Source organism: Lithobates pipiens, unplaced genomic scaffold (assembly GCF_037356315.1).
Source record: "Lithobates pipiens isolate NorthernLeopardFrog02 unplaced genomic scaffold, aLitPip1_a1.2 Scaffold_8, whole genome shotgun sequence".
Lineage (NCBI taxonomy): Eukaryota > Metazoa > Chordata > Amphibia > Anura > Ranidae > Lithobates > Lithobates pipiens.
This window is the reverse complement of record NW_027507903.1, coordinates 521,442,064-521,457,682: the sequence shown is the minus strand read 5'-3', so window position 1 is coordinate 521,457,682 and position 15,619 is coordinate 521,442,064. Positions and strand designations below refer to the sequence as shown.

General features: G+C 41.9%; 1 protein-coding gene across 1 annotated transcript; it reads left to right on the top strand.

The window, feature by feature from the left end:
- Positions 1 to 2,353: 2,353 nt before the first annotated feature.
- On the top strand, positions 2,354 to 15,136 carry LOC143960674 (gastrokine-2-like). Its single transcript, XM_077469473.1, has 6 exons — positions 2,354 to 2,460; positions 4,523 to 4,576; positions 5,236 to 5,373; positions 9,611 to 9,718; positions 10,852 to 10,990; positions 14,811 to 15,136. Exons 1-6 carry the CDS (start codon positions 2,449 to 2,451, stop codon positions 14,906 to 14,908), a joined length of 549 nt encoding a protein of 182 aa, XP_077325599.1. The 5' UTR covers positions 2,354 to 2,448; the 3' UTR covers positions 14,909 to 15,136.
- Positions 15,137 to 15,619: the final 483 nt, after the last annotated feature.

The following is a 15,619-nucleotide window of genomic DNA, read 5'->3' as shown; positions in this document are numbered from 1 at the left end:
TGGGTACAGTGTTGCATGACTGAGTAATTGTCATTCAAAAAGTGAGAGTGCAGAAAGTTGAAAATTGGCCTGGTTAGGAAGGGGATTTAAATGCCCAGTGGGCAAGTGGTTAAAAGATTTCCCTGTGTCACTCTCAAACTAAAATTAGAAATTGTACCACCTGCTGCATTTAAAAGAAAAAAAATGCATTAGTACATGCTCTCCATGGGAGTGCCCAACTTCCCATACCCATTGTTAATAATTCCTTTCCCAAAAGCCTAAAAAAAGGCCCAGAATTGATTTTCAAGATTTGACCTCTTATAGACTTAAAAGGGAATTCAGATTTACATTTGCACTTACCGTAAGTTTCAGCTTTACAATGGGTTCGACAAATGCCCCGTGAACTGAATCCAGGCACATTGGCTTATCCTTAGTCAAGAATATGAAACATACAACTTGGCTTAAAAATTTAGAAGTCTGGAGAGCTTGTCTAATATGTACTATTCAGACAGCCCCACATTATTGGCTCAGTGATTGGACGTTTTTGAGCTGTCATACAGGCACCTGCCCCAACCTGACTTCACAAGCACAGTGGTGGGAGGAATCAGGGATGTATCTACAAACCAGAGAGTTCCATAGCAACATTTTAATGGGACACTCCACCACTTGGCACAACCCTTTTCAGTAAAACCATGTGATGACCATGTTAGTGCCTGCATTGTGGTCACATGGTTCAATTGGTAGATACATCTAATTACGAAATTCTGAGCCAGTGAAGAATTTTTTCTTTTTTTTTATTAAAGTTATTTATGCCCATGTCAGCAGCAACCCAGGCATGGTGATCAATGGCTTTGTCAGGAAAATAAGTCAAGTAATTGCTAGGGTTACTGTTATGCCGCGTACACACGTACGGACTTTCCGTCAGAAAAGGTCAGACGGCCTTCCCAAAGGACTTTCGACAGAGTTACGACAGACTTTCGAACGAACGGACTTGCCCATACATGGACGGACTAAAGTCCGTTCGAAAGTCCGTTCGTTTTGAATGCGATGATGTGTGCCGAAACTAAAAAAGGAAGTTCAATAGCCAGTAGCCAATAGCTGCCCTTGCGTCGTATTTGGTCCGTCGGACCAGCATACAAACAAACGGTTTTCCCAATAGGAGTTGAGTCCATCGGACAGATTTGAACCATGTTCTATTTCTAGGTCCGTCTGAATTTTTTAAAGAAAAACGATTGGACTATCCCACAAAAGATCAGACTATCCAACAGAATGATTCCATCTGACCTATTTTTCTGGAAAGTCCGGTCGTGTGTATGTAGCATTAGGCCGCGTACACACGCGGGGACTGTTCGCCCAACTTTGTCCGTCAAACAGTTTCGGCAAACAGTCCGCTCAAACTTAGCATGGACGGACATGGCCACACACGACGGACGAACAGTTTGCTGAAACCGTGCGCGATGACGTGAACGGCACGTACGACGGGACGAAAAATACGACGTCCTATACACTGCATTATAACTTTCGGCGTGAAAATCCTTTCTGAGCATGCGCGCAACTTTGTTTGACGAACAAGCCTACACACGAGCGGACTGTTCGCTGAAACAAGGTTTCAGCGGACAGTTTTTCGGAAATTCCGAAAAACCTTGTCCGTCAAACTGTCCGCTGAAACTGTCCGCTGAAAGCCCACACACGAGCGGACTGTCCGCCCAAACACTGTTCAGCGGACAAAGTTGGACGAACAGTCCGCCCGTGTGTACGCGGCCTTAGGCTTAGGATAGCCATTAGAGCTAAGTTAAGGCTTATCATTAAGGTTAGCGATTAGTGTTAAAGTTAGGGCTAGTGCTAGGCTAGAATTAGGGATAGAATTAGGGTTAGCTCCAGGGTTTAGGTTACCATTAGGATTAAAATTAAAGGGCAGAGTTAGGGTTAGTGCTAAAGTTAGCCATGGTTAGTTAGTCTTGTTTATTTTTTAGGTTTGAGGCCAATTTTAACACAGTTTGCCAAAATCAAATCTGTGTATTTTACCGGAATAAAGAAATGAAATAATCAATATTATAATCTATGATTTATGGGATTATTGTTCTAAAGTATGATTCACCTCTTTATTTTATGGGTTAGTAATATAAGTCCTCTTGCTCAATAAATCATTTTCTCCTTTTTAATTGTATACTAATTTTGCATGTCACATCTACACCCTATTTTTATTTGGTTTTGTATTTTTTTTGTTATCAGAATAACTATGAAGGGAAAGGGTCAGGAGAATGGAACATTAAACCAATCCTATTTAACAAACATGTATCACCCTCCCATAGGGTTTACTCTGGTGTATCACTGATAACGTCAGCTGGAATTCTGTGACTTATCTCAGGCTATTGTGTATTGGTTTTGGCTAGAACATATAAATTGGCAGAGCACGACTACACAATACAGAACCCTCAATATTCCCAACATATTAAAAGCACAGTGACAATGGGGACAATGGTAAGTTTCTAATATGCATATACATTTATTTCTTTTTACATGTTTTACATTCCATATTCATATATTGCTTCATAGGAGTCATACAAAATATTGTGAGATGCTGGAAGGTTGAAACAAAATTCTTTACAGGCTCATGTAGATTGGCTTTTTTTGCACTGGAACTGCTTTTCTATCCTATACTAATCAATCGAAATGCCAAAAGTAGCTATAATCAACTCCTTGAGCAATTCAATACCAAACTGAAGCCACCTATACTTGTGTACACGACTTGCAAACTTCCTAAAGCAGGGCTATATACACCTGCAAACTCCCTTGCTGGCACTGACATCTTTGCCCAATCTTTTTCTGGGTTCGGGATCCATGCCAGGGTGATGTAACTTCTGTGCATGTGCAGGAGATCATTCATCCCCGCAGATGGCAAATTAGTGCTTTGGAATGCACACATTTTTATGGCTCTCTATGTCTTCAGTAGGTAGTTTCACTCTTTGTATTAGTCCCGGGGACCGCTGTCAGACAGAAGTTCATGGTAAATCCAAAATTCTAAATTTGTCATCAGATCAAGTAGAGAGGTAAATTTTCTACTGGGAATAGTTGTTTGTATACTGTGGTATCTTTGGGACAGGAACTGAGGCTAAATCACCTAAATGGACACAGAAAAAAAAAAAATAGATTTATCTAAAACTAAAAAAGTTTTGGCTATGCATAAGCTTTTGATAAATACTTCAAGTCAAGACCGTTGAGAGCACTGATTGGCTTTAAAATGGTTGTAGTATAAGGTGGAGCCAGGGACTGTTAGGGTGATCTTACCACTGGATATTTTTGTTTCCATCTCTTATTAAAAGTGCCTAGAAATCAACTTCGAAGAGTTTATTTATGATTTATTCATGCCTACATAGGTTTTGTCACTTTGTTCTGAATGACAAAGTGACTATCTTATCTGAATGACTAAGACTATCTTAGGCATGCTCAGACAACCTATAGTTATTTCAAACTCTCTTTGAGTGCAAGACTACATCTATGTGCCACTCCAATCAAGTAGTGAACAGTTAATGCTCCTCAGGAAATAGAGCCACAGCAGATTTACCAGGTTTAGAAGGCTTATAAATAGGACTGCAGCAACATGTCACATGACATTGCTAAGTAGCCTGTTTTTTTGTTTTGTTTTTATGCTCCAGTGTGTGTTGGTAAGTCTGGAGTAGATTAGGGGAGACACGAGTGATCAAAAAGACCAATTTTACATGCAGAGTTTTAAGGTCATTCAGAAAAAGGTATATTGGCATAAAGATTTGCATACCGGGGCAAACAGCCGAACACATGCAGAAGGTGAATTCCAAGATGCAAATTAAAGTGGGTTAGTAGTTGGATTCTGCCTTTCAAGTCAGTTTAAAGTAGATGCAAACCCTGACATTATGGCATTTAGTTTATCTAACCTTTTTTTAATCCTTTTTTACACCTAAGTGCTTTGCACCCATTCCCCATCTATATGAATGCTTTCCAGTGATAATCATTTGCCATTTCTCAGAGTGGTTTCCTACATTATGTGCGTAATGTATTTTGAAACCGCCACCTGTATTCTTCATCAGAAGCCAATGTGACAATGCATGAGCACAATTGAGAGACAGCGATAGAAAGTTGTCACCCTATAACAGGAACTGCACAGAAACTTTCGTAATAGGATTTCCAGATTTGATTTTCATGAAAGCTGTTGTTTTAAAATATTGAAAATTGCTTATTTAACTACATTAACGTGTTAAAGTGATTGGGTTTACATAAGCTTTAAGATTCCATTTTTACCTGGAGTGTACAATAAAAAAAAATCAGTGAACTTAAGTGTGTAAATATCTAATGAACCAGTTGATTAATTTAGCAGCTGCACTTCCATCTGGCTCAGAAAATGATAACATCACACATAAACTGTGCTCATTCTTTACTTGGCCCAGAAAATCTTAGATCTGTGTTAAATTATCTATTTAATTAACTGCAGATATACTTGCATGAATATTCATTTTTACATAGACAGATTTTTTTTGTTCAATTGTTTCTTTATTTGTGTATTCCATAGCTCCTGCTTCTTGGATTTCTGGCAGTCTTCGTAAATCCACTGCAGGGAGATGAGGTAAGAAAATGCAAACATCCTTGCCCTCTAAAAAGGGGACTGTGCAAATTGACTTACACAGAAAGCATTGTGTATTGTATGCAATGATATGGCAATTGCCATAGGGAAATATTTCTCATTTCATTACACCCATGCAGCTTCAAAGATTTTTAAAATAAAAATGTATACTTTTATTTTTGGTTTTATTTTATTGAAGTTAAAGCGGAGTTCTGCCAATTTTTTTTTTTTTTTTTTTTTTAAAGTCAGCAGCTACAAATACTTCAGCTGCTGCCTTTTAAAATATGGACACTTACCTGTCCTGAAGCCGATCTATCCCTTGGCTCTCGGGTGGAGGCGCCACCATCTTTGGTAAGGGAATCAGGTAAGCTAATTGGTAAGGGAATCAGGAAGTGAGGCCTTGCGGCTTCACAGCCTGGTTCCCTACTGCACATGCACGAGTCGTGCTGCGCATCCTCACTGGTCCCTGCTGTCTTCTGGGACCTGTGTGTCTCCCAGAAAGAAGACATGAGGGGGGGGGGGGGAACAGAGGAGGGGTCGGGCATGGTGTAGATCACTGCGGAGCCTGCGGTGATCTATGCTTAGAAGTGGGAGCAAATACTGTTCGCCACTGTACATCTGTTCAAACTTACATTATATTGTATTACAACTATGTCTTACAGTCATTCCAATATGTGAACAATGGATACAATGGAGAGACGGTCTACCATACTGTTAACATTAACCAGCAATACAAGATCGCTGTGTTTAACGTCTATTCTGGACGACAGACATCCAACGCTGTCTTTGATTACAAACAGGTATGAGGCCAAATATTGTTCAGTAACATTTACAGCATGAATATAGTTTCTAAGTAATATTTAGGTGGGAACATTTGCTCATAAAGACAGTAGTCTGCCATTAGGACATATTGGGTCTTGGTAGCAGAGTTTTTAGGGCTCTATAAATATAATAGCAGTCAAATCCATTTGATGTCAGGGCAAACAAAGCTGGCTTGTCTTGTACAGTTCATATTCAAGTGAATATCCATGCTCTGTCTGCTTTTGGTAAATGCAAGTCAGTGCAAAGTAAAAAGAAACATTGTTTTGCATTCAGTACAGTGACATTAAAAACAAATTATTAAAGAAAAAAAGGCATATTGCAGATTTAAAGCACACTTCTTTATCAATGTAAAAGAAATCCTATCATAAACGTAAACAATTATTGTGATAGCACAAAAAAATATGTATTTTAAATGTTTACTCGCAGTGTTTTTCCTTTCAATAAATCATTTATTAATTACCAGCAATGTGCCTTTGAGCTTGCTATAAATTTGACAACTTCGGAAGCGTAAATTTTCCTTGCAAATTCCGCTCTTCCGGGAGGGTCTAATTACTGTGTGCTGGCCCAGCTACTTCACTCCTCTCTTCACCTCCCTTCATAACCTTTTATGTAGCTGCCAGGGGAGGCGCAAAGGAGAACACTATAGAGTGTCACTTGAGTGACATCTCTAATGCCGCATACACACGACCGGACTTTTCATAGGACTAGGTCTTACAGTCTTCCCGACTGACTTTCGGCGGAGTTCCAGTGGACTTTTTGAATGAATGGGACTTGGCCACACACAATGACACCAAAGTCCGATGGATTCGAACATGATGACGTACGATCAAACTAGAATAAGGAATGCATAGCCAGTAGCCAATAGCTGCCCTAGCGCCGTTTTTTGTCCGTCGGACTAGCATACACACAAACGGATTTCTCGGTCCGGCGGGAAAATTTAAAACATGTTCTATTTATAAAGTCCGCCAGATTTTTGGCAAGCAAAGGTTCGATGGAGCCCACACGCAATCAAATTGTCTGACCTTTGCTGTCAAAAAGTCCGGTTGCATGTACGCGGCATAAGTCTGCTGGGGCTTCTGACATCACATACAAGATGCTTTAAAAGTTGCAAAAAAGTTGCAAGAATTCATAGAATTCAGTTGAAAATCAGTAATCTCTTATATTAGAAAAATTAAAGCTGCAAAAAGCAAGATTTCATCCAGTTATGTATTCATGAAAAACTATTAAATCTATTCTAAATTACTAATAGTGCATTCGTATCTGAAGATGTATTTAGATTCAGCTTTCTCTAATTACTGTGTCTGTATAAGAGCACATACTGACAGAGAGAACACTGAACCAATAAGACAGCCATTCTCAACCAGGGCTCCGTGGAACCCTAGGGTTCCTCCAGAGGTTGTTAGAGGTTCCTTGATCTGTGGCTGATTCACCTCCCATTTTATGGTCAAAGGGCCAAATCCTCTTGGCAGAGCCAGCTGCATGACACCAATGATCTTTTTAGCTGTCTGTAAGAATAGCATTCTGACCAACACTGTAAGTGGGGAATTCTCGCCACTGGCCACCAATTTACGGGGAATTTTTCTCACTGACTGCCAATGATTTGTTTCTAGCAGTGGTTCCCCAACACTTAAAAATTATTTTGAGGGTTCTTCTAAGGTTGAAAAAGCCTGCTATAAGCTCTATTGCTTTGCACAGTGTTGTCTGAACATACTCGCAGAAGGTAAGAGTAGAGGGGTGGCCTATTCAGTTTAGTACTTATTCTTCATTGCCCAGGTAGCAAGTTGGGGTAGATTGGTGACCAAGTTATATTTACTTAAATTCAGGCGAGGAAAATTAAGGCACTAACCTGGTTGTTTTGTCTGGCAGGGATGCTAAGATAACAAGACTGGCTAAAAAGAATTAAAAATCCTTTGGCTGGTTAAAGGATAAGTTCACCATTGGAACATGTGAACATGTTCCACCTGTTTTTAGGGTGAAACATGTAACATGTTCCAGGATCTGCAGCCTTTTCACTCTGATTCCACCTCTCTGTGACAGTGGGTGAGGGATATTCTTCCCACACCCGCTGTCATAATTTGAAAATAGTGTGGCCATGCGGGGCTCCAGTCACAACACTCTGTCATTCATTCACAGTTTCCTGTGAATGGATGCCTACAAGTACCACCATCCATTGTGGCAGACAGCTTGTAGTTCTCAATGAACTACAGAGGTGCTGGTGAGCGCTCTCATAGTTCACTGATCTTCCTTCTCTCATGTAAACTGCCTGCCCTTACCATGTTTGGACAGACAGGAGCCTGAGATTGCACTCGTTCTGCAGGCTCCTTAGAAAAAACTAAAAATAAATGCACTTTTTTTAGCCTGCAAAAAAAATTAGCATTTTTTTTTTTTTTTCAAAAGGTGAACTTATCCTTTAAACAGCTCATATAAACCTATTATATGTCTTTAGCTACAATGCATTGCCATTTTAATTATTTTATTAATATATTATTTAACCAATTGCTGACCAGCCGCCATTATTATACTGTGGCAGGTCGGCATGATCCTGCGAATTGCCGTAGGTGTACGTTGGCACCTTTAAGGGCGGTAGCATGTGCGCCTGCTGCACAGCGAGGGACCAGATGTGCATGGCCAGTGGTCGGGATGACCACCGGCCACCTGCGATCGTCGGCACAAGAGCCAGACTGGAGATATGTGCGTGTGTAAACACACAAATCCACATTCTGACAGGAGAGGAGAGACAGATTGTCTGTTCCTAGTAATTAGGAACAATGATTTGTCTCCTCCCCCAGTGAGACACATCCCCATACAGTTAGAAACACACATGAGGGGACATATTTAACCCCTTGATCGCCCACTAGTGTTAACCCCTTCCCTGCCAGTGACATTTATACAGTAATCAGTGGATTTTTATAGCACTGATCGCTGTATAAGTTTCAATGGTCCCAAAAAAGAGTCAAAAGTGTCTGATCTGCCGCAATGTTGTAGTTCCGCTAAAAATCACTGATCGCTGCCAGTACTAGTAAAAAAAAATAATAATAATAAAAAAAATGCTATAAATCTTTCCCCTATTTTGTAGGCACTGTAAGGCCGCGTACACACGGGCGGACTGTATGGCCTACTTAGTCCGCCGAAACACATTTCAGCGGACAGTCCGCTCGTGTGTGGGCTTCAGCGGACTTTTTCAGCGTGCAGTCTGGCGTACTAAGTATTTCGGAATTTCCGTAATTCTGTCCGTCATACTTTGGTTTCAGCGGACAATCCGCTCGCGAGTAGGCTAGTTCAACGGACTAAGAATGGCGCATGCTCAGAAAGGATTTACACGGCGGAAAGGTGCATTGCTGTGTATTGGACTTCCTATTTCTAGTCCCGTCGTACGTGCTGTACACGTCATCGCGCAACCTTTCGTCAGACTGTTTGGCTATCCGTGTGTGGTCAAGTCCGTTCATTCGAAAGTATGACGGACTGTCCGTCGGATTGTATGACGGACTAAGTAGGCCATACAGTCCGCCCGTGTGTACGCGGCCTAACTTTTGCGCAAACCAATCAATATACTCTTATTGTGATTTTTCAACCAAAAATATGAAGAAATTCGTTTTTTTGGGGGGGTTAGGATATTTATTATGACAAAAAGTAAAAATATAGTTTTTGTTTCAAAATTGACGCTTTTTTTGTTTATATTGCAAAAAATAAAAACCGCAGAGGTGATCAAATACCACCATAAGAAAGCACTATTTGTGGGGAAAAAAAGACGTAAATTTTGTTTGGGTACAATGTCGCACGACAGCGCAATTGTCAGTTAAAGCGATGCAGCGCCGTATTGCAAAAAAATGGCCTGGTCATTAGGGGGGAAATCTTCCGTCTGTAAGTGGTTGATAGAATGAAAGTTTTCATAAAACAGACTTCTGCATTGAAGTGCATTTAGACATATCGATATGTTTTCTGTACTGACCAAATGTAAGAAAACCCACACTAAGAGACAAATGTTAGCTGCAAATGCTGACTTCTCCTTGTGAATATTCTACTTCTCTGTTAATTGAATGCACTGGCCCAGAAAAAAGACTTTCATCTCCTGCATGCTTGTTTCATGTTTGTGATTTACAAGTGCATTTATCCAGATCCAGCCAGGCCACTAGCAATTTGGTATGGGGTGAGCAATGTCAGACCATATATTTCTCTTATGACTCTAATAATCACATATGTTTCACCTTTCCTCAGAACATAGTGGCTTACCACATGCCATACAGAGGTATCTGCGTGCTTGCACACATGGATATTGACACTTTCCCTGGACTGGGCATCTTTGAGGATATGATGCATAAGAGGGTAAGTGTGCAGGAAATAGTGAACCATACTCCAATTAATTATATGGATGGGATAGAATGAGGTGAACCATCTGTGCAATGAAAACATCTGTATTATCCACTACTATATAGTTCTTTCAATCTAATTGCTATTGTTGAGTAAGTCAATCATCAGATATCACTATTCACTCTCTATTATATTCCATGGGGTTACATTCACTGAGACCCACAATTTTTGTCTCATTCATAAAATATGGATCACAGTATGGAGCCTGCAGTACCCTGTGGCGTTCTCTATGAATAATGCAGCAGAGAGCTCTGCAGTTGGAAGAGAGATGGTCACATGACTTGGACCCATTTAGATGTGCACTAAGTGCATTTAAATGTGTGCTATTCGTTTTTTGTTTAGCAGTAGTATGACTGTTGCTTTGTTAGTCAGTGTCGTATGCCACGTACACACGATCGCACATTCCGACAACAAAATCCATGGGATTTTTTCTGATGGATGTTGGCTCAAATTTGTCTTGCATACACACGGTCAGAGAACAATGTTGTGGGAAATTCCAAATGTCAAGAATGCGGTGATGTACGACGAGCCGAGAAAATTGAAGTTCAATAGCCAGTGCGGCTCTTCTGCTTGATTCTTTGTGCGTCGGAATTGTGTACACGCGATCGTAATTTCCGACAACGGATTTTGTTGACGGAAAATTTGAGATCCAGATCTCAAATTTTTTGTGTTGGAAATTCCGATGGAAAATGTCTGATGGAGCATACACACGGTCGGAATTTCCATCAAAGAGCTCCCATCGAAGATTTTCCATGTGAAAATCCAACCATGTGTATGGGGCATTAGGCTTCCAGTGATCCAGCTCTGGGACTCATTTCACAGGACAGATTAGTCACACAACTGCCAGAAATAAAGTTAAACTGCTAAACCTGTTAATTTTTAACTGCCCATTACTTGGCAATGGTAGCATTCATTTAAAAAGTTGCTGCATTTTATCAGTTCGCTCAACATGATTTTGATTCAAATTAGACAAAATTGTTCACAATTCTTAATAGACCTACAGCCACTGCTTGATCATACCAGCTTTTTAGCTTGTGTGTAATCAAATAAAAAAATAGAATTGAAATATGTTCCCTTTTCCATTTCAGGAGCAAAAGAAAGAGCTGGAAGAACTTAAAAAGCAATACTTCATCACTAACCAACAAATATATGACCTTGCCCAGTATGGTGCTGCTGTTCAGGGACTGTGCTGGGGAGTCCCAACCTACTTGGCTCGTGAGTTCTCACGTAAGTAGCCTGTCCTTCCAGACTTATCTACTAATTATTTTATTCCATAAATCACTGGAAATAAGTAACATGCAATCACCCCAAATTGAGGGAACATCTCACCCATAAAAGCTGACACTGGATATGGTGTTCAATTCCCTCCTACTCTTTTCTAGTAATAGCTGTAATATTTTTGGTTGCCCTTTACTTTCTGTCCTGGTAACAGTGGTTACAAGGGGGAAACTCCTAAAAAGTGACACAGACACAGATAGAAGTTGTAACCAGGGACAAGGGGTGGGCAGGAGGGACGGCTGCCCTGGGCACTGTGGTATCATGAGAGGTGGGGGGGGCACCACAAAGAAATTTTGGGAGGGGATTTGTGTTGGAAAGGGGGGTTTTGGGGGGGCAGCAGGGAGTAAGTATTGTTCTAGGAGGGGAAATTTGGGGGTATGCTAAAATTTAGGGGGAGAAGGAATAGGGGAAGCCGATTTGTGCTAGGAGGGATGATTGGGGTGCCTTGTGCTGGAAGGGGGGATTTGCAGTGGGGTTATTGGGAGGGGCAATTTTAGAGGTAGATAATGTGTGCTAGGTGGAGCGATTTTTGGGGGGGCACTTGAATTGGGGGTATTTGGGGGATGGGGGGGTTTGTGCTGGGAGGGGGGATTTCGGCAGGGGAACAGATTTGCACTGGGAGGAGGGGGAATTTATGCTTAGGGGGGGTGAAAAAGATTAGTGCTCAGTTTTTTGTTTTTTGGGGGGGGGGGATTTTTGATGACACATAATTGATGACACATAATGCTCATGCACCTTGAGGGTGGGGGGCGCAGTTTGGCATGTTTGCCCTGGGCTCTGGATGACCTTGTCCCAGCACTGGTTGTAACCATTTCCCACCCCATCCAAAATGTAAAAAGGGTTTCAGAGGGTAAAGTAAATGTTTCTTGTGTGTGTGGAATATGTGGAAGCACTAACTTTTTAGAAATGCTTGTGCTATTTGTTTTTTGAGTTGTATATGTTTAGGAATGCCTGTATAAAAAAAAAAAAACGTTGCTTATTCTTAGCCTAGGTTCACATTAGTACGATTTGGCCTTTGATTTGACATGTCAAATCGCATTCCAAATTGGCGGCTATTGCTGGCAACGGCACCATCCAGATGTCTGTGAAATTGCCCCCAAAGTCAGAATGCATTGTTGGGTTGAAATTGTGCGAGTTCGCAGCAATGTGAACCTAGACTTAGAGTTGTACATAAATTGGGAGCTGCTTACATTTTGCGAGTGGAATTTGAGGGCTGGCGAGGAAGGCCTGCCTGGGAGTGGGGGGGGGGGGGGGGGGGCAAGCATCGCCGGCAGCCTGGGTTGAATGGGAGTCCTTCTCCCAGCGAATGGCGGAGGGGAAGAGAGAGGAGAGCCGTCCGAATGATCAGAGCGCAGAGAACACAGCGATAACAGCTTTCATTGCAATTGCTGTGTTCCCTGTCACATACAGCCCCTCCTCCTGGTCCCGGGACTTTGATAGACAGATCACCCATCCAATCCTGGGACTGGTGATCTGTCTATTAAAGTTCCCTGGCCAGGGGGTGGGGCTATATGTGACCGCGAGCTGCGGGGAACACAGCAATTGAAATTAAAGCTGTTATCGCTGTGTTCCCCATGCTCTAATTATCCGGGCGGCAATCCTGTCCCCCCCTCTCTTCCCCTGGATAGGCAGGCTGCATGGTGGGCACAGGCTGCATGGTGGACTCAGGATGCATGGTGGGTACATGCTGCATTGATGGACACAGGCTGCATGGTGGACACAGGCCACATTGATGGACACAGGCTGCATGGTGGGCACAGGCTGCACGGTGGACATAGGCTGCGTCGTGGGCACATGCTGCATGGTGGGCACAGGCTGCATGGTGGACTCAGGCCACATGGTGGGCACAGGCTGCACTGATGAACACAGGCTCCGTGGTGGACACAGGCTCCATGGTGGACACAGGCTGCATGGTGGGCACAGGCTGCATTGATGGACACAGGCTGCATGGTGGACACAGGTTGCATGGTGGGTACAGGCTGCATTGATGGACACAGGCTGCATTGGTGGGCACATGGGCACAGGCGGGCTGCATTGGTGGGCATGGGCAGGCTGCATTGATGGACACAGGTGAGGCTGCTTTGTTGGACACAGGTGAAGGAGCATTGATGGACACAGGTGAAGCAGCATTGATGGACACAGGTAGGCTGCATTGTTGGGCACGGAAAAAGTTGTTGTTAATATTCATTTTTATAACTTAATTCTGCATAAAACATTTAAGTGTCATTTCATGAGATAATTTATGAGGGCGTGTTTAGGGGCGGAATTAGGAGTGGGGTGTGTGGGGAAGCTGGTGGCAAGCAACCCTTGAAACCTGGCTAGTAGCTCAGGACTTGAAATTATGAGCCCTGGTATACACTCACCAGCCATTTTATTAGGTACACCTTGCTAGTACTGGGTTGAATCCCCTTTTACCTTCAGAATTGCCCAAATTCTTTGTGGCATGGATTCAACAAGATGTTGGACTCTATTGGATTGAGATCTGGTGACTGTGGAGACCATTGGAGTACAGTGACCTCATTGTCATATTCAAGAAACCAGTGGTGAGAAGAAATGAGCTTTGTGACATGGTGCATTATCCTGCTGGATGTAGCCATCAGAAGATGGGGACACTGTAGTCATAAAGGGATGGAAACGGTCAGCAACAATACTCGGGTAGGCCGTGGTGTTTAACCCCCCTGGCGGTATTCCCGAGTCTGCGGTAAAAATTCAGTACCATTAGCGGTAACCCCGAGCCAGACACGGGATCGCATCGCTGGATCCAGGATGAGTTTACTTACCCTATCCCCTGGATCCAGCGATGTCCCCCCGCTGTGCGAGTGGCTCATCCTCCGCTCGATTTATCACGGAGCCGAGCTCCGTTCTCTGCGAGCGTTGCGACACGTGGAGGCGGAGAGCGACGCCAAATTCAAAAAGTAAAACACACACATTACATATAGTATAATGTAATCTTACAGATTACATTGCTGTATGTAATTATTTCACATCCCTTTTGTCCCTAGTGGTCTGCCCAGTGCCCTGCATGCAGTTTTATAATATAAAAACTGTTCTTTCTGCCTGGAAACTGGAGTTTGTCCATAGCAACCAAAATTGTCCCTTTACAGCAAAAGTGGTTTTAGACCAGCTAGAAAACAGTTATAATAAATTAGAATCACTCGCAGAATTGAGCGATAGCGATTTGTGTGGAGATCCGTCATCAAATACTGAAAAGTAATGGCAGTGACAATTCTGCAACTGAGCAAATTTCAGTGTTTTTGATTTGATTACATTATTGAATCATTTTTATTATTATTATATTATTATTAGGTATAATTATTTATAGTTATTTATTATATTATCATTTATGATTTCATTATTCAAACTTTATCATACCCGGGATGTCTACTATTCCTAAGAATTACAGGACTACAATATAAAACACCAAATTTCCATTCAAAATAATTGTACCACTTTCAGCACCTAAAATCTGAAATAATCATAACGCCAGGGAGGTTAAACGATGCTCAATTGGTACTCCCACTGGGTAATCCCAGTACATTAGAAGTTTTTGAAATACTCAGAACAGCCCATCTGGCACCAACAACCATGCCTTTTTAAAGTCACTAAAATTCCCTATCCTCCTGGGTTACTGCAGGAACATGGAGATTGTTGTTGGGCTCCCCGTACATCAACTGGGCACTAGACTCCTGCCTAAGGATGATCTGGCTCTGACATATACAGATAAACAGGTTCTCTTATTGATTTTAATGACTGTATATTTCTTTTACAGCTCCACCCCAGAAACAAGGAGGTGTTGGAGCTCAAGGATGTGCTGGAATCCATTTTCTCTTTATCCATGTTGGGTTATGTGCAGGGTTCCACCTCTAGAACCTCCACCCTCTAAGCTGTTCAGCATGTGCCATCATTCTGCTGCTGTTCACACTCATTACCTCACAATGTAGTGATGACATTTCACTTCCTGCATTTAATGAGCTTGAAACTTAATAAACATCATTTTACTACAGCCAGAGATATCGGGAATTCTTTGTTGGTTGATTAAATTCCCAGAAATAGAGAAACTATATTTACACACCAATAAAATGTATTTACAACCAATGGAATGTGTTTATGGTATTCTTATGGCAATACACCTTCTCTTTATTTTTGAGAGTGTTCTTTGGAAAGTGTGGGCATAAGCTAAAAAAGCATCCTGAATTAAACAAAAAGTTCAGTAATAAATACATGTAAGGTGGTGAGCTATTTACTAGTGCGTTTGTTTTTTTGAGATATATCAGCGGGAGAAAAAATAGCGCAAAATTTAGGCCTTTAGCTAGAAATAAAGCCTGTCTCCAGTAACATCCTCTTCCTTTGGGGTTCTGACACTAACATACCCCTGTCCATGCATTCCTGAGAAACTTGCCCTCAGATGAGGGTGATGTACATTGTATAAATGTACTGGAGATTTTTATCTTAAATACATTTCATACATACCAGTTGGCGATGTGCCATGTACTGTACCTCTATGAGGAGTGACCTCTTGCACAATTCCTGTCCAAGCCATGTGAGGCCATGACTCCTGATCTGCATACTGTATTCATT